Source organism: Elephas maximus, chromosome 27 (assembly GCF_024166365.1).
Source record: "Elephas maximus indicus isolate mEleMax1 chromosome 27, mEleMax1 primary haplotype, whole genome shotgun sequence".
Taxonomy (NCBI): domain Eukaryota; kingdom Metazoa; phylum Chordata; class Mammalia; order Proboscidea; family Elephantidae; genus Elephas; species Elephas maximus.
In genome coordinates this window covers 36,147,908-36,166,403 of record NC_064845.1, presented here as the reverse complement: position 1 = coordinate 36,166,403, position 18,496 = coordinate 36,147,908, and the positions used below count along the sequence as shown (strand labels likewise).

General features: G+C 43.3%; 1 protein-coding gene and 1 long non-coding RNA gene across 3 annotated transcripts in view; both read right to left on the bottom strand.

The window, feature by feature from the left end:
- Nucleotides 1-3,372: 3,372 nt before the first annotated feature.
- The window catches only part of EAF1 (ELL associated factor 1), a 17,481-nt gene continuing 2,357 nt past the window's right edge, over nt 3,373-18,496 (bottom strand). Inside the window, 4 exon segments of the mRNA XM_049870853.1 lie at nt 3,373-6,378; nt 8,704-8,934; nt 12,613-12,812; nt 16,544-16,680. Of these exon segments, the coding sequence (XP_049726810.1) occupies nt 6,332-6,378; nt 8,704-8,934; nt 12,613-12,812; nt 16,544-16,680 (615 nt within the window). The 3' untranslated portion in view covers nt 3,373-6,331.
- On the bottom strand, nt 14,389-15,555 carry LOC126068384 (uncharacterized). Of its 2 annotated transcripts, none has more exons than XR_007515669.1 (3): nt 15,489-15,555; nt 15,165-15,326; nt 14,389-14,679 (listed from the first exon to the last, which is right to left on the bottom strand). It is a non-coding gene; the product is annotated as an uncharacterized LOC126068384 (long non-coding RNA). The 2 variants fall into 2 exon arrangements; XR_007515668.1 differs by lacking the exon at nt 14,389-14,679 and adding an exon at nt 14,728-14,922.

The window sequence follows — 18,496 nt, the reverse complement described above, 5'->3', positions numbered from 1 at the left end:
AATATGCATTTCTAACAAGTTTCCAGGGGATGCTGACGTTGCTGGTCTGGGACGGCACTTTAAGACCACTGCTCTGGGGAAATGTCTCATCTGAGAACCATGACAGGGACCAGAGTCCAAGGACACAGGGAGGACAGGTGGGTGGCTTTTGATATGCTTCCATTAAATAGGTGGGGCCTATGTCCCCTCCTTTTGCAGCTGGGTGGGCTATTGACTGCCTTAACAGAATCTAGGGGCTGTGATGCTACATGACTTGCCAGGCTAGGTCATAAAATGCCATGTAGCTTCTCGGAACACTTGTTCCAGAGGAAGCCAGACATCATGCCAGAAGGCCAGCTACCCTGAGACTGCCATGCTAGAGAGGCCCCCAGTGATGTCACTTCGGACTGTGGGGGGTGGGGTGCTGACTACACCAGGTTGACACTCTCAGAGGGGGTGACACCAAAATGACAGTCTATAAAATTTTTGCGCCGTGTTTCAGCAGAAATTATTTTTTATAAAAACACCCCTGTAGTTTTAACAACATTTTTCATAAGCCCAGCTTACAAAATACATCTATAAGGCTAAAACTTAAGCTAATTTTTTTTAACCTTTTAGTACACCCAGTCAGAGCTGCCCAGCCAAACTCTGTCCAATTTCCTAACCAACAGACTCTATAAGATAAAATAAAATGGTTGTTCTTTTAATCCACTAAAGTTTGGGTGTAGTTTGTTATTCAGCAATAGGTAAATGGAACAGTGCTCTTAGTAAGAACAAGTCAGAGGGAATCAAACCACAGTTAATAAAGGGACATGTGCCAAGCCAAGGCAGGAGCCCTGGTGGGAAAGTGGTTAAGTGCTCAGCTGCTAACTAAAAGTTTGGCAGTTCAAACCCACTAGCCACTCTGTGTCAGAAAGATATGGTAGCCTGCTTCCATAAAGATTACAGCCTTAGAAAGCCTATGTGGCGGTTCTATGCTGTCCTATAGGGTCACTATGAGTTGTAATCAATTCAAGGGCACTGGGTTTAGCTTGGTTGTGGCCAAGCCAAGAGGAGCCATTGGCTTGGCTTTGGCGCCCTCTGCAGGAAACATGAGCGACTCCTCCCGGGACTTTTTTTTATGTGGTCACAGCCTGGAAATACTTCTCAGCTGCGCTGGAGACATGAGGTATGTGCATGGATTAGACTGATCCTATTAGTAGTTTAAATTCCTCTCCCCCCTGGATCCACCCCCTTTCCAATGTAACTCTGCGACTCCTCCATCAATTGGTAGTGTATTTCCTCACCTCTTGATTCTGAACTAGGCCTCGTGTCTTGCTTTGGCCAATGGGATCACGAACAGAAGCATTTCCGCTGTTTCTGCTCTCATTCTGGCACCTCCGCCTTTGCCATGAGAACATGCCCAGGATAGCTTGCAGAGGAGGAGACACAGGGAGCTCAGCTGATTGTCCCCTCTGTCCCAGCCAAGGCCCCCTAATCAGCTAACCCTCAGTTAGCTGCTGGTTACATGAGCCAGCCAAAACCACAACTGTCCAGCCAAGTCCAGTCTAGATGGCTAATTCACAGACTTGTGGGTAAAATAATGCTTATTGTTCTAAGCCACTGAATTTTAGGATGGTTTGTGACATACCACTGCAGTGACAATAACTAACACAGTGGATAAAACTCCCCAGGTGATGAACACACCACCACTACTTGCCAGGTGAGACCCCTGGTTCAAGTCTAAAGCCCATCTCCACCTGAGAGAATAGAAGCTAGGTGCAGAATAAGGAGCAGAGGGTAGTCCAGGCAAGTACTCTTATTCCTAGTCTAGTTCTCGTAACATGTAACTTCATTAAAAACAAATTTATTGAGCACCCATTAGGTGAAAGACACCAAAGAATTAAAAAAAAAAATACGGTCATGACCCTTTCGAGTTTACAGTCTTGGGGGGGGGGGCAATGCCACACGCAGGGGTGAGCGATGTGAGCACTGCTCTAGCAGCGGTGCAGACGGAAGCAGGTGGGTAGGATCACTTCCAGCCAATCAGGGGCCAGAGGGTGTGTGTGCGTGTGTGTGTGTGCGCGCGTCTGTGTGTGTCCTGCGTGGCCTTCCAGGTGAAGGAATTTGGTGAGCTAAGTGATTGCAAAGCTGGAAAATGAATAAGGCAGACCGAGGAAGAACTAATGCCTTTGAATTACGGTGTTGGCAAAGAATACTGAATATACCATGGACTGCCAGAAGAATGAACAAGTCTGTCTTGGAAGAAGTACAGTCAGAGTGCTCCTTGGAAGCGAGGATGGCGGGACTTCGTCTCAAGTACTCTGAACATGTTATCAGGAGGAACTAGTCCCTGGAGAAGAACATCATGCTTGGTAAGATAGAGGGTCATCAAAAAAGAGGAAGACCTTCAACGAGATGGACTGACACAGGGGCTACAACAATGGGCTCAAATACACCAACGATTGTGAGGATGGCGCAGGGATGGAAAGTGTTTTGCTCTGTTGTACACAGGAACGCTGAGTGGGAACCGACTTGAGGAACGTAACAACAACAAATGACGGCAGTTAAGCACTTGACTACTGGCCAAGAGGGTGGCAGTTCGAACCCACCCAGAGGCACCTTGGAAGACAGGACTGGAGATCGGCTTCCGAAAGGTCACAGACTGGAAAACCCTATGGAGCTGTTCTACTCTGCACACACAGGGTCCTTATGAGTTGGAATCTATTTGATGACAGCTAAGAACAACAACAGAATGATGGAAGGATATGTCCAGGGATTCAGTTTAACCTCTGCAGGGTTCTCAGACCCAAAGTTAATCTTGCCTTTCCAGACCAAGTAAAATGGCCCCAGGTGCCGTGTGGCTTGCTGAAATCATCCTTTAGGTTCTAATTTTGCACCTTTTAAAACTGAATTGTTCTTCTTAATGATCATAAACACCACATCACAAAGGAATCAATTTAGTCAGTTAATCTGGCTTATGGACAAGGAGTTCTTAAAAGAACCCTCCGTTTCTCATTGATTTTTCATGACAATAAGAAAATAAAAGCTACCAAGACATTATATGTATTGCTGACCTTCATTTTTTACTTAAATATAATAATCTTTTAAGAGAATAAACAACAACAAAAAAAAAAACACTTTACACAGCAAATATTTTACATAAATGTAAATATGCATGTCTACTTCATAATTAAGCAAAATAAACTTTTAGGCACAAGATTTTAAAAATCATTAAAGAACAAGACAATAAAACCAAGACAGAAATAACAGGAGCAACAAAAACACACATTTCATAACGCTTCAGTTGGTCTTGTCTTCTAACCTACTGGTTAAGGCCTGAGTTTCAGGAATCCTACCTTCTTTGCCAAATGGAAACATCCAATTTGGCTGTACCTAACACATGTCCACATAACAGACTATTTCTCTTTCGAAATCACATAATAAATACATCTTTTTTTTTCTCTTTCTCTCTTTCTCACACATACACACACCTCCTACTGCACCAGCCTCTCAAATACGGAAGTGAGGAGTTTAAAATTTTCAAGTTTTCCCACCATCAAAGCACATAGAAATTCATACCAAACAGAAAAAATGGTTCTGCTACAGCAATAAAGGAGTAGATAATGAGTGGTGTCATTACAGATCTCTAGTTTATTTGTTTCCTCAAATTACTTCTTTACCATGGCTTGCCACGGGGCCTTGGACAATTCAGACTTAAGTCTTCACACCTCGCCTACATGACTCACAAGATGGCAGACCTTGTATACAGCAAATAAAAGGCAATTTTAATAATTCAACTAGAGACTTCCAAATTGTGAAAACCTGCATAGATGGTTTTCAGCTGTCTCCAAGTGCCAGGAAAGTTTTCTCTCGTCTCTGTCTTCTGTACTCCACCATTAGTTTTCTCTCCTCCTCCCCCACCAGGTTATGAGCAGCTGAATGTCTATTCCTGTGGACACCCCAGTTCCAGTACAGAGATAAAAATGACAGTCCCTGCTTTTAAGGAGTTCACGCCAACCAGGGTTCAAAGAAGAGGAAAGTCAGGAAATGCACAGAGGGCACTCCATGTGGGTTGAAAGAAACAGAGGAAGAATCCATGAGGATGGCACCTACAAAACCTCAGGAGTGGAGTCTGCAGGGGCAAGGGGGAAGAGCAGGGTAAAGGGGAGGGTCCTGCAGGCTGAGGGAGCAAGCTGAAAAGAAGGCACAGGGCAGGTAGAACAAGAAGTCCAATTTGGCTGGCCCAAAAGCAGTCTGTCCGGCCAAATTCTTGATTTCCAAAAAGAAAAGATTCCTTACTCTGGTGGGTAAAGCTGGGGCTGGGGGCAAAGGGAACCACTGGCAGCTTGGTGCAGAGACCCATGCTGGAGCTGTGCTGGAGTGCTGGGTAGGACGGAGGAGGGTGGAGAGGGTCTGAGTGGGAAGAGTCCGACTCACCAAGCCCAGAGCTGCACGCAGGCACTTCCTATACAAACGTCCTGACCCGACATACCAAAATCCACAGCTCTGTCTACATAAATCAAGACTTTGGGAAAGAAAAGGAAAAATAAGAAAAGAGAGGCTTAGGTATTTTTAGTTCAAGTTCCTAAAACCTGCTCCAGCCTGAGCAAGTTAAGAGCAGTGAAAGAATTCCCACATCCAGTAACAATTCAAGTCTCCCAATCATGACCTTCACCTTCCCTGAGCTGTCATCATTACCAAAGAGTTATAAATCATTAATTCATCATAAGTAAGTCCCTACATACCATTAAATCGACTGACAACTCACGATGAGCTGCGAACCCACCACAGGGCATGAGAGGTACCTCTGACCTCCACTTGGGTTGAGTGGTGTGAGTGTGCCACTGGACAATGGGTCCCCCCGCTCCTTGCCCATGTGTCCAACCCCCGGACACATAGATGTGACTCTAACCAAAGCTCCCGCCATGGACCGCTGATTTCCTTCCTCAGTCCAGACTGCTTCCTTCCAACAGCTGGGGAGGGAGGGCCATCAAGTGGAGGAACCCGAGGAAGGAAAACCATTTTTAACGTCTTGATGCCCACTGAACCAACGCAGATGGAAATTTCTCAGGACACATTCATTCAAACTACAGAAGCGGGATACTCCATGCTGATTACGGGATGATTTATCACACATTCGCTCAACACGGAACATTTACTAGAGACCAGGCTCCTGCAACAGATTCATTCAGAAACTGCACACTGCAAAAGGCAATCTTAGGACTTTCTTCCAGTTGTCTATAAAAATACAAATTGGTCTGGGAGTCAAGCACAAACACTGGGACAAAAGCACGAACAGAAACACCTTATCAGAGAACGTGCACATTTCATACTGCGAAACTCCTATCTAGATTCAGGTTTTTGGAAACTTACTGCTGGTTTGTTCAAGAGGTTTCTTCACTTCTATCCCACACCCTATACCTCCCCTCCCTAAAATCCACTGAAGGAAAGACACTTCGTATGGCTCTACATGGAAAGAAAGCCCCAATTTAATTGAGTTATACAAGTCAGCCCAATGGCTGCTGGTTTGATTTGTTCACCCAGCCTCAGACATTTAGGGGCTGTCTAGATCTAAATTCAAGTTGGAAGTACCCAACGCTTTTGTCTTTTGGAACCCAGTAAAAGCTCCAATGTACATTTAAAGTTTAAGTAGAAAAATCTCTGATTCCAACAAATAAGATTCAAGGTAGAGAAGAGTGGGCAACGCCTGGAGTGGGTGTGGGAGACCTGCCATACAACAGCTGTACGCTTCCTTCTCCTGTTTGTATCTGAGGGGCTGAACTAGCACGCAGCCAGGGTCCTGCCCAGCTGACGCTCTAGGACTCAGGCTTGGAGGCCGGTTCTACACAGGATTGTCAGGCTGCGTCAGGCAGAACTTCCTTACCGCTTTATGTCAACAATTTAGAGTGGTTTTCACATACTTTTATGCTGCAATTTGAGGTTTCTCTTCCTCTCCTACATCTCAAAGACTGTGTTTCATTTCACTGGTACAGACCGTTTGACCAAACTGGTGACTTCTAGGGTTGAAAACTGAATCACTGCCCTGGTGAAGACAGCCTCTGGGTAACCTAGACCAGTGCACATTTGTGTTTTTCATTAACAATGTTAGCCAAATCAGAATATAATCCTGTTAGTTCTTCTATAGATCTACTTACACTTTGAAACATGAGATTGTTCAAAAAGTACATGAGAAAATCACCCGTCACCTCTAAGTTAAGAACTTGAATATCTGAGCGCTCCAGAGCCTCAAACTCCTATTACAGTCACTGCTCCACAATGTTTTCCTCTCGGCAATGGACTCCACACTAAAGTAGCCTGGTCTTGCAGCATTATTTGTGCACCAAAAAAGTAGATTTCAAAAGATTCGGCTCTAGTCATCGCTGTCACTGCCAGATTCACTCAACTGCAAGTCATTTCCTACAAAAGAAAAGAGAATCAAACCAAAAGCACGGAGTTTAAAAATGATTTTCTCATGACTCTGGTTGATTACCTTGGCTACACACTAAAGCTTTCCTAACCAACTTAATTACGGGGGGAAATAATTTTGGCTTACTGAAAAAAACTGATGCAGTCAACATCTTAAAAGCAATTCCATTTTAAATATCTGTAAAGCATGACAGTACTGCTTACCAGGATACAGCAAAGGAAGAGGAGGCTAGATGGCTTTCACATGTGTTAATGAACAGTAAGAGATCATTTTTAAATAACTGATTCATTGTTTAATAGAACCGTTTGCCTTAAGCAGGGATTCGTTTTAAGTGACTTAATAATTGCCATCGGATTTGCTAATTTACTATTTACGAAGGTTTGATGTACTGCCTTAAGAATGTTTGTCACTTTATTCTATTGTCACATGGGGTCGTTAGGAGTCGAAATTGACTTGATGGCACCTAAAAACAACAAAGTCCTGAAGCCAAAATATTTGAGAACTGCTGTTCTAGACTCGACAGCTACAGGGTCGCAATGAGTCACTATGAGTTGGAATCTAGACTCAGAAAAGGTGATGGGGGCAGAGCAACAGCTTGTAACCCCCAATCAACTAATTTGGGCATGGTCCCTTACAGAGTAACCTGAGGGACATGTGAGTTAACACATTGGTGTGACTGAGTCAAAAATCCCTTTGAAATTTCTTGTTACAATTGATTTGATCCCGGTTCAAACTGATCCATTTGTTTTTTGGGGTAAGATTTTGATTCAGGTTACCATTCAGAAAAACAACTAACATCATCATTATTTTTCTTACTTTCACAGCAGGGTTTGGCAAATTTGTGCAATTTATTGTGATTTCAGGGTTTATAAATTAATTCCAGTTGAAAATCCTAGTTTAAGTAACGCAAGTGCTTAAGACACTGGTAGGTGGGTCATCCCCACTGTGCTGCTCTTTCCTCTTTCTGTCTAAGGGAATAACTGAGCAATGACTGCTTTACTCAAGCCCACAGGCCTCTCACATTATTCCCTTTCAACCTTGTCTCCCTCAAGGCTCTCCTGGGCTAGGAAGGCAAGCAAAACACGTTCATGATGCCACCAATCCTAAAGCAAAATGAAGAACTGAGTTAAAGACACAGTAGATATCTGGTACTTTTCCACTATAAACAGCAAACTCCCAATGTGTAGCTTACTATCTATCCCCAGCCAACTGAGAAGTGCATCGAAGTATACCCGGAATCTGGGGCCAGTACTGCGTTCACTCAGGTGGGAGAACAGAGCCTAGAGCAGTAGTTCTCAAGTAGGGGCGCTCTTGCCCTTCAGAGGACATCTTGCAATGCCTTGAGCGGTTAAGTGTTTGGCTGCTAACCAAAAGGTTGGCAGTTGAATCCATCAGCTGTTCCTTGGAAACCTGATGGGGCAGTTCTACTCCATCCTACAGGGTCATTATGAGTTGGAATCAACTTGACAGCAAAAAAAAAAAATTTTTTTAAGACATTTCTGATTGACACAAATGGGAGGAGGGTGTTACTGGCTTCAGGGCAGTAGAGGCCAGAGATGCTCTTAAGCATTTGACAATACACTGGACAAGAAAGGATTACCCAGCCCAATAGGTCCACGGTTAAAAAACTTAGTCTACAGTAGGAGCAGGGTTAACTAGGTCTGCTTCCCCATTGTTGCTGGCAAATCTTCCTCAAAGGAAGTTACCCCAGGGGAGAACATTCATCGGGTTCCAGAGAGCAAAGAGAGTAAATAATCGGCACCCTCCCCGCCTCCAAAGCTATTTTTGTTTTTGTCTGCTTGAGTCTCAGCTATATTAAAAGTGAGCCAGACATCACAGTATCTTCAGGTATCCCCACCCCCCGCCCCATGCAAGAGAGGGTAGTAGGTCCGCAAATACACACTGATGGCACAGGCTGCCAAGTCTGTGGGCTGTCTGAAGGCACCAGGTTCTTGGAATTGTGAGAAGGACTTGGGAGGGGGGCACTATGTAGGGGCAGGTAGTGCCCCTAAAGCCTGGTGGTAAATGCAGAGTCAGAGAGCCTACCTGTTCATGTTTCAGCATTTTCCAGAATTCACAAAACTCAGTTTTGACAGTGGGGAGTAGAGAAGAGAAAGAACAGACCTCTAGTTTTGTGTATCCTTTTTTTTACTGTTTGGTAGCTCACTCCTTTCTGCTTCAAATTATCTTTGCCAAGACCCTTTCTTATGCCTCAAATAGCTTCAGGTTTATACATTCCAATACAAGGTAAAGAGAAGCTGATCTTCAGGCCTGACATGCCACCCCTCCGGGCCACAGAAGGAGAGCACACTTACTGAGGGTGTTCATTAGCTGGTTGCTGCCTTGTGGCCGGGTGGTCCCGTTGGCGACAGCGGGCCTGCTGTTGTAGGGCTGCTGGTGTGAAGGCTGCGGCGGGGAGGCCGGGGCATCGTCCTCACCTCCGCTGCTGGAGCTGTCGTCATCACTTCCTGAGGAGCTCTCGGAGTCTGAGGAGCTGCTCCCACTGCTGCTCATCTGTTCAATAATGTCAACTTCGGCCCTCAGTTCTGGAACAAAACGGCAACACACAAATGTCAGCACAGGCAACCATTCTTTTTTTCATGTTTTTAATTTTTACTGTGCTTTAAGTGAAAGTTTACAAGTCAGTCTCTCATACAAAAATTTATACATACCTTGCTACGTACTCCTAGTTGCTCTTCCCCTACTGAGACAGCACACTCCTTCTCTCCACCCTGTATTCCCGTGTCCATTCAGCCAGCTTCTGTCCCCCTCTGCCTTCTCATGTCCCCTCCAGACAGGAGCTGGCCCCACAGTCTCATGTATCTAGTTGGGCCAAGAAGCTCACTCCTCACCAGTATCATTTTCTGTCATATAGTCCAGTCCAATCTCTGTCTGGGAATGGTCTAGGCTACAGAAGGTCTGGGGACCATAACCTCTAGGGTCCTTCTAGTCTCAGTCAGGCCATTAAGTCTGGTCTTTTTTTTAAGAATTTGAGGTCTGCATCCCACTGCTTTCCTGCTCCATCAAGAATTCTCTGTTGTGTTCCCTGTCAGGGCAGCCATCGGTTGTAGCCGGCCACCGTCTAGTTCTTCTGATCTCAGGCTGATGTAGTCTCTGATTTATGTGGCCCTTTCTGTCTCTTGGGCTCATAATTACCTTGTGTCTTTGGTGTTCTTCATTCTCCTCTGCTCCAGGTGGGTTCAGACCAGTTAATGCATCTTAGATGGCCGCTTGCTAGGGTTTAAGACCCCAGATGCCACTCACCAAAGTGAGATGCAAAATGTTTCTCAATAGATTTTATTATGCCAGCTGACCTAGATGTCCCCTGAGACCATGGTCCCCAAACCTCCGCCCCTGCTACTCTGGCTTTTGCAGCATTTGGTTTATCCAGGAAACTTCTTTGCTTTTGGTTTAGTCCAGTTGTGCAGCACAGCAACCACTCTTAGGGCAGCACACTGAACCTTCTGTAAATAGTAAACCGACAAATTCAACAGCAATGACGAATAACTTAAAGCGAATCCCCACTTCTCAATTCCTTAAAAAGACACAAACAGTACGAGTGAATACACAGGTAGGTATGTAAGCCGAACACGGTGAGAGGGCGTATGGAAATACGCCCACGCACGTACACATGCGTACATGCTGTAAATATACCCATGTATGCAATAGCGTGCACAGAAACACGGTCGTGAAAACTTTTTAGCCATAACCATATACCTCCCAGGACTGAGACACTGGGCTTGAGGGCTAGGGACCATATTCTCAGGGAACATCTAAGTCAACTGGCATATTATAATCCAGTTAGACATTGCTCTACATCTTGCTTTGGTAAATAGTGACAGGGGTCTTAAAAGCTTGTGATTGGCCATCTAAGATACAATTGGTCTCTTCGCATCCAGAGCACAAAAGAGTGAAGAAAACCAAAGACTCAAGGGAACAACTAGTCTAAAGGACTAATGGACCACATGAACCACGGCCTCCACTAGCCTGAGACCAGAAGAACTAGATGGTTCCCAGTTACCACTACCGACTGCTCTGACCATGTCCACGATAGTAGGTCATGGACAGAGCAGGAGAGAAACGTAGAACAAAATTCAAACTGATAAATAAAAGCAGACTTGTCTGTTAGAGACTGGTGGAACCCCTGAGACTATGGCCCTTAGACACCCTTCAAACTTGGAACTGAAATCACTCCCGGAGATCACATTATAGCCATATAATCTCATTGGTGTCGAGTTGATTCCAACTCATAGTAGCCCTACAGGACAGAGTAGAACTGCCCCATGCGGTTTCCAAAGAGCACCTGGTGGATTCAAACCGTGGATCTTCTGGTTAGCAGCCGTACCTCTTTAACCACTACACCACCAGGGTTTCCTTGACAGGCCTATATAATACCAGTGAGGGATGTACACCTCAGAACAATCAACTATATAAGACCTAAAGGGTAGCATTTGCCCAAAAGCAAAGTTCAGAAGGAAGGTAGGGGCAGGAAAGCTGGATGAATGGACATGGGGAACCTACAGAGCAAGGCGGGAGAATGCCAACACATTCAGGCGTTTGCAACCAATGTCAGGAAACAGGCTGTGTATAAATTGTTGAATGGGAAGCTAATTTGCTCTGTAACTTTCACCTAAACAACAATAAAATGTTTAATAAATAAATGTAAAAATTCTTAAAAAGATATAAAAATACCAAAACCAACAAAAAAAAATCCAACCTCCAAGAGACAATGAAATTATTAAATTCACACAAAATAACCAAAAAATAAACTGTTTGAAGATAATGACAGTTCTGTGTAAGAAATGAATTAAGTCTATTTTCCCTTTATCTACTTTAAAAAAAGATGGGAAGCCCTCCCTGCCCCAGGACCTTCTCATAATTCCAAAGTGAGTTATGAGATTAAATGCCAAATAAGAGAAAAATTATGCTAAAGTGTTGAAAAATATAGGATTAGGAGGTGGAAGGTCTGAGTGCTTATTTTGGATCCACTTCTACCTAGCAATGAGGGGCCCAGGTGGAAGCCAATCAATTTTCCATGCCACTCTGGAAAAATTAAGGGCCAGAGCAGACAACTTCTGAGGTGCTTCCTGGCTTGCATGTCCCATGATGGAAAGCTAGCCTGTAGGAGGACCCATGGCGACCAAGAAAAAAAGGAGGGAGCACTCCTCTCTCGACATGCCTGGCTGACAGCCATGCCTGGCAAGCACTGCATTGTTTACAGATGTAAAGCAGAGAAGGAAAAACACATTTTACCTAACCGTTTCCATGTCGTTAGGCTGTATGAAGAAACCTGCCAGATTTTCCTATCTAAACAAACTATGTGGCATTAAACGGTGAGGGTTCATAACTAAATATAACTGTCAACATCTAATCACTCATGCTCTAATTCCTATCAACTAAAGTGAAGACTTCCATCAACACAGCAATATTCACAAGGAAAAAAAAAAAAAACGTCAAGAGGTTTAACTGTGTACCCTGCAGACGGTGATTTCACTTACTGAAAGGCAGCATTTCTATAGGGTAGAAAAGCAGACTTCCCAAGGACAATTCTTTGTATTTCCCTATCTACTACTATTTGGGATTTCATTTTGTCTCATAAAACCTTACAAATATGAAACATGATACCTAGTCTCATAATTCCCTAAGATTCACCCATTCTCCATATGGGGGAGAAAGGTGAGGTAAGCTGCTTTGTCTCAGGTGTGCGCTGCAGAGAGGCCGGCCAGACCTCTAGGTCTTTCTAGGCCAGTATACAATTCTACTGGTCCCCATTACCTCTTTCATGTTTCACATGTTATGTCAGCAGAAAACGTCTGATCACGGTATTTTACATGTCTCTCTAACCAGATACTACACTAACATAGAAGACAGAAACACTGGAGCACTTGGTCTTCACCCCACCTCAACACACACACTTGGAATCCTTTCATTTCCCAAAGCCTTAACGGTGTACATTATTGAGTTTCAGATGGCTGTCATGCCTGTTAAAATTCTGGACCTCTGAGCAGAATTCTGCACGGACAGTCACAACTCAAGTTGTGGTCTTCCTGGACTTAGCCCTGTCAGATGTGTCAAGTGGTAGAGGTCCCCACCCTCAGCCTCTCTGGAACCCTAAGCTTTGCAGAATTTTTTTGATGGCAGTGAACGCCCGTCCGTTGTGATCCCGCCCAGGAGCAGCAACACTGCTCCAAGTTGCTATCATGGTCCCAGAAAATGCTCCCTACCTCTTTTGATGTCATCCAGCTGAGGTTCAGGTGAGGGGTTATCTTTCAATGGAGAAGTTTTAGGTCCAACTGGCGGCTTCATTGGAGCTCTGAATGGCATTGGTGGTGGTGGAGGAGGCGGTGGTGGCGGCTGTGGTGGCTGTGGGGGACGAGTGGTCTGTTGTTCCATGCGGGCCTGGATTTTACTACTCCCCTCAGCTCTGAAATCAGGTATAGAAATTAATTCTGAAGAGCGAAAAATTCGGAGGGCTCTCCAACGTCAGGTGGCAGAGCACCTGGTAGCCTCTGCAGAAGCCTCTGCCCTCTAGAGACCTGGCGTTTGTCATTTTATCACATGAACTACACAAACTGCTCGTTCAACAGCTGAGTGCTGAATGCATTACGTAATGCAATATACCCCAGGGACACAGAGATGGATAAGATAGGCTTGCTTCCCTCAGGGGCTCACATTTCACAGCGAGAAGCAGATAAAATAGGTTTGTAGGCTACAGTGGATTATGAGAGCCCATTTTACTAATGGAAAATATGATTTCACTTGTATGCCACATAAAGTTACAATCACAAGTGCATGATTTCCTAAATAAAATGAGCTCCTGAAACACAGGCCAGTTTGCCAATTCTCCCATTATTTACTTACTGCTTGCTCTGTCACCTGCCAGATCTTGCTGGTGGACAAGCAAAGGGCACCAACCTAAATGCAGAAAATTCTATCCATTAAAAACTTCTTTTGTAAATGGACTAGCCCAGCGCTTCTCAAACTTTAATCTCATTAAAATGCAGGTTCTGACTTGGAAGCCCTGAGATTTCTGCATTTCTAACAAGCTGCCAGGTGACAGAATATGGTTGGTCCCCAGTTCACTAAGTAGTAGTAGAACAGGCCGCCACTGTCAGATATGGGAGGAGGAACAGTGGCACCTGGCTCCCTGCACCTAATTAATGACCAGAGCAGCAGGGGAGGAGCGAGGCCTTTGCAGCACACTGCCCGGGCGGGGTAGCAGCTCGACCATGTGAACTCAGGTAAATCGCAACCTTTCTAATCCTCCGTCTCATCTGTTGTATTTTTTAGATAATGGAATTGTTCCTGTCAAAAATGTTGAAATGGCAGATACTTTATTAGATATAGCTTTACAATTTAAAAAATGAGCAAAAAAATTTATTGGAACCGACTCAACAGCACCTAACAACAACAGCATATAAAGACAAGGTGGGTTAATATATAGGTGTACTACTCTGTAAATCCAACCGACTCAACAGCACCTAACAACAACAGCATATAAAGACAACGGTGGGTTAATATACAGGTGTACTACTCTTTAAATCCAACCGACTCAACAGCACCTAACAACAACAGCATATAAAGACAAGGTGGGTTAATATATAGGTGTACTACTCTTTAAATCCAACCGACTCAACAGCACCTAACAACAACAGCATATAAAGACAAGGGTGGGTTAATATACAGGTGTACTACTCTTTAAATCCAACAGGCTCAACAGCACCTAACAACAACAGCATATAAAGACAAGGGTGGGTTAATATACAGGTGTACTACTCTTTAAATCCAACAGGCTCAACAGCACCTAACAACAACAGCATATAAAGACAAGGGTGGGTTAATATACAGGTGTACTACTCTTTAAATCCAACAGGCTCAACAGCACCTAACAACAACAGCATATAAAGACAAGGTGGGTTAATATACAGGTGTAAAAATCTCTTTAAATCCAACCAACTCAACAGCACCTAACAACAACAGCATATAAAGACAAGGGTGGGTTAATATACAGGTGTACTACTCTTTAAATCCAACAGGCTCAACAGCACCTAACAACAACAGCATATAAAGACAAGGGTGGGTTAATATACAGGTGTACTACTCTTTAAATCCAACCGACTCAACAGCACCTAACAACAACAGCATATAAAGACAAGGGTGGGTTAATATACAGGTGTACTACTCTTTAAATCCAACCGACTCAACAGCACCTAACAACAACAGCATATAAAGACAAGGGTGGGTTAATATATAGGTGTACTACTCTTTAAATCCAACCGACTCAACAGCACCTAACAACAACAGCATATAAAGACAAGGATGGGTTAATATACAGGTGTACTACTCTTTAAATCCAACCGACTCAACAGCACCTAACAACAACAGCATATAAAGACAAGGGTGGGTTAATATACAGGTGTACTACTCTTTAAATCCAACCGACTCAACAGCACCTAACAACAACAGCATATAAAGACAAGGGTGGGTTAATATATAGGTGTACTACTCTTTAAATCCAACCGACTCAACAGCACCTAACAACAACAGCATATAAAGACAAGGATGGGTTAATATACAGGTGTACTACTCTTTAAATCCAACCGACTCAACAGCACCTAACAACAACAGCATATAAAGACAAGGGTGGGTTAATATACAGGTGTACTACTCTTTAAATCCAACAGGCTCAACAGCACCTAACAACAACAGCATATAAAGACAAGGTGGGTTAATATACAGGTGTACTACTCTTTAAATCCAACAGGCTCAACAGCACCTAACAACAACAGCATATAAAGACAAGGGTGGGTTAATATACAGGTGTACTACTCTTTAAATCCAACCGACTCAACAGCACCTAACAACAACAGCATATAAAGACAAGGGTGGGTTAATATACAGGTGTACTACTCTTTAAATCCAACCGACTCAACAGCACCTAACAACAACAGCATATAAAGACAAGGATGGGTTAATATACAGGTGTACTACTCTTTAAATCCAACCGACTCAACAGCACCTAACAACAACAGCATATAAAGACAAGGGTGGGTTAATATACAGGTGTACTACTCTTTAAATCCAACAGGCTCAACAGCACCTAACAACAACAGCATATAAAGACAAGGGTGGGTTAATATACAGGTGTACTACTCTTTAAATCCAACAGGCTAAAATCTGAATTAAAAAATGAGGGATGAACATTCATTTCATCGCTAATTAATTCATCATAAACTAGCTCCATTAAAATGTTTAAATGATTGGATTTATGAACATTTGTTTTATATTCAATTTAGTAGGGATGTACGGAACACAAAGTTAGAGAATATATCACCTTATAATAAAAGACACTTAAAAAAGGTAAAAAAAAAAAAAAAAGGAAAGTAACAGCACCTTTCTAAAAGTAACTTGCAAATATTAGATAATGCACATAAAACATCTAACACAGCACCTGACACCTGGTAACTGCTCAATAAATGGTGGCTATTTTTATTTTTTGTGGAATGAGTGAATGAAGAAAAACCGCTTCAGGAAGCACAGACTGAAAGATCAGGCAGTAACACTCCCTTTAAAACTTCATTACTGTCTTACAGTAATCACTGTATTACAATGTTACAAATAGAACCGCTCGGTTATTGCCAATCTAGGCTGAATTTTTACTTTCAAACACTAACTGGCTTCACAGCAGACATATAAGGCTTGCCAGATTATATACTAGAGAGTTAACTATTCAAGAAAACAAGCAAAACTTAGTTTTGGTATTACAGTGATGGCGAATGTATCTTGTAAAAAATCCATGTTTTCACCCCGAACAAGAACACATTCTTCAATTACTCTTTTAAAATTATGTTTGTAAATTTAAATCTTATCCTTAATGATACTATACGAACACTCATAAAATTAATAAAATTGGCTTAATTATAAAGTACCTCCCTTCCCAACAGCTACAAACAGTTTCTATGGTTCAGGGCTTAAAAACCATATTTATTCTTATTGCGTTTGAAGAAAAGATTTAATTCTTTGACTTAGATTATGTAGATGGAGTGTTGACAGAACACAGTGAGTAAGCAGATGACCATCACATCCTCTTAAAATAACTGGACAGTACAAAGGCATAGAAACATTGTACATGTCTGCATCTAGTAATTCACATACCTCGTTTTCTTGACCTGAATGCTGCTACTGAGCTTTTCCAGCACGTATTCACCAGTGTCATGATTAATAATGAGCACACAGTCCTTCTGGTAAGGCCGCTTGTTCCCTTTGAACACAGTCATTGGCGGTGTGGACCCCTATTTAACACGGAAGTATGAGATGATGAGGTAAAACACACCAGCTAAACATATCAAAACTGAGTTTACAGATGTCTCTACCACATCAAATCTTTTATCAGAGCTACCCAAAAAGAGCAGAAAAAAATGACTTCTATTTTTAACATCTTCTGGTTTCCTAGGCAAAAAGAAAGGAGAAATAATACTATAGCAAGAATCTATGCCTAGGCAACTGATTCGAAGCTAGCAAGAAAGGTAACGTAAATGTTTTCAATTACGGTCCACTTTTTCATGGACTGGGAAAATGTTACAAATAATGGCAAAGTGTGAGCTAAGAAAAATAAACTAGCCATTACTTGTACTCCACCGAGCCGTCACTGTGGGAGTGATCACTATAGTTTCTTGTAATTTGCAGGGTCCAGAGCTTCCTTCCCCCTCAGAAAAGCACATTCTCCAAGGGTAGGCCATTATCACAAGCAGCACAGAGTAAATACATCATGTCACTCACCTGCTGAAATCCTTCAATTGCTCCCCCATTGCTCTAGGCCCCCAAATAAAACCCTTAGAGCAGCTAGCTGGCCCTGTACCACATGGCCCTTCCCTAGCTCTCCAGCCTTCCCCACACCACTCGCCCCTTGGCTCTGTGGACTCCAGAGCTGAGGGTGGCTGGCCTCTCCCATCCTCATGCTCTTTCTTGCCTCAAGGCTTTGACAGAAGCTACATCTTCTGCCTGCAATATCCTGCCTCTCCCTCCCTTTACCTACTCAACCTTCAGATCCCTGATTGTCTACAGTAAGTGTTATTTTCTCTTGTATTTATTTAAACTCCAAACCATAAGCTCCCCAGGGTGAGAAATGTTTTTGTTCACAGTTGTATTCTCAGTGCCTCCTAGTAATTTTTTTTTTTTAGTAATGAGCCAGCACGTAGTAGCTGTTCAGTATTTAATACTGAATACAGAAGATAATACCTTGCTTAGACTAAAAAAACTACTTGGCTCCTTGGCTCCTTTTTCATACAGTAGAAAATTTACAGTGAGAAGAGACCTTAGGGATCATTTATCCAATCCCTTCATTTTACATTTGAGAAACTAAGGTCCAAAGGGAGGTGATGTAACTTGCCCCAGGCAACCAGTAATGAAACTGAATTGCCAGGCAAGTAACTGTTTGTTCCCCAGCACAAAGCTTTCCAGGTCTCCCTGTCTACAGCCTTCCCTTTTCATTCTCTCACCAGTTACCGAGAACTTACTACAACCCAGGACAGGGCTACAGCATGCAATGACACATGTTCATTAACAGCATTCCGTCTGACCCTCAGGCAGGGTTTCACAAAGGTCTTTCTCTGCAAGGTCCCAATTCAGCTTTTAACTGAGTTCCTCGTCCCTAAGTTAGCTGAATGTTCTGAACCTCTGGATCATGTCTGAGACTATCAGCCTGCACCTGATCCCTTCTCAGACATCTGAAAGATGTCAGCCTGGCTCTGGCACGCCTTATCTCCTGGCTTGGCCATCCTGCCCTCCTGAACCGTTGCGGCTATATATCAGCATGGGCCTAGGACTCCCCTCCGGAGTTGCTTGGAAGAAAGCTATGCATGTGCAAAAGGAGGAAGGAGGATTAGGTGCCCAACAAGGAACCTTGTCTAGTTTGCAGCAAATTGCGTTGGGTGGAAGTAGGGGAGGGGAGGGTGCCAAAGAATCATTTAAAATCAAGCATCTGGGAAACATGAATCTCATCCCCCAACCCTCTAAATTCCTTTTCCCCTTATGCTGGCACTTTAGAAATCTCAAAATTTTAACAATAGGAAATTGAAATTGCAATAACAAAATATAAGGATTCACTGT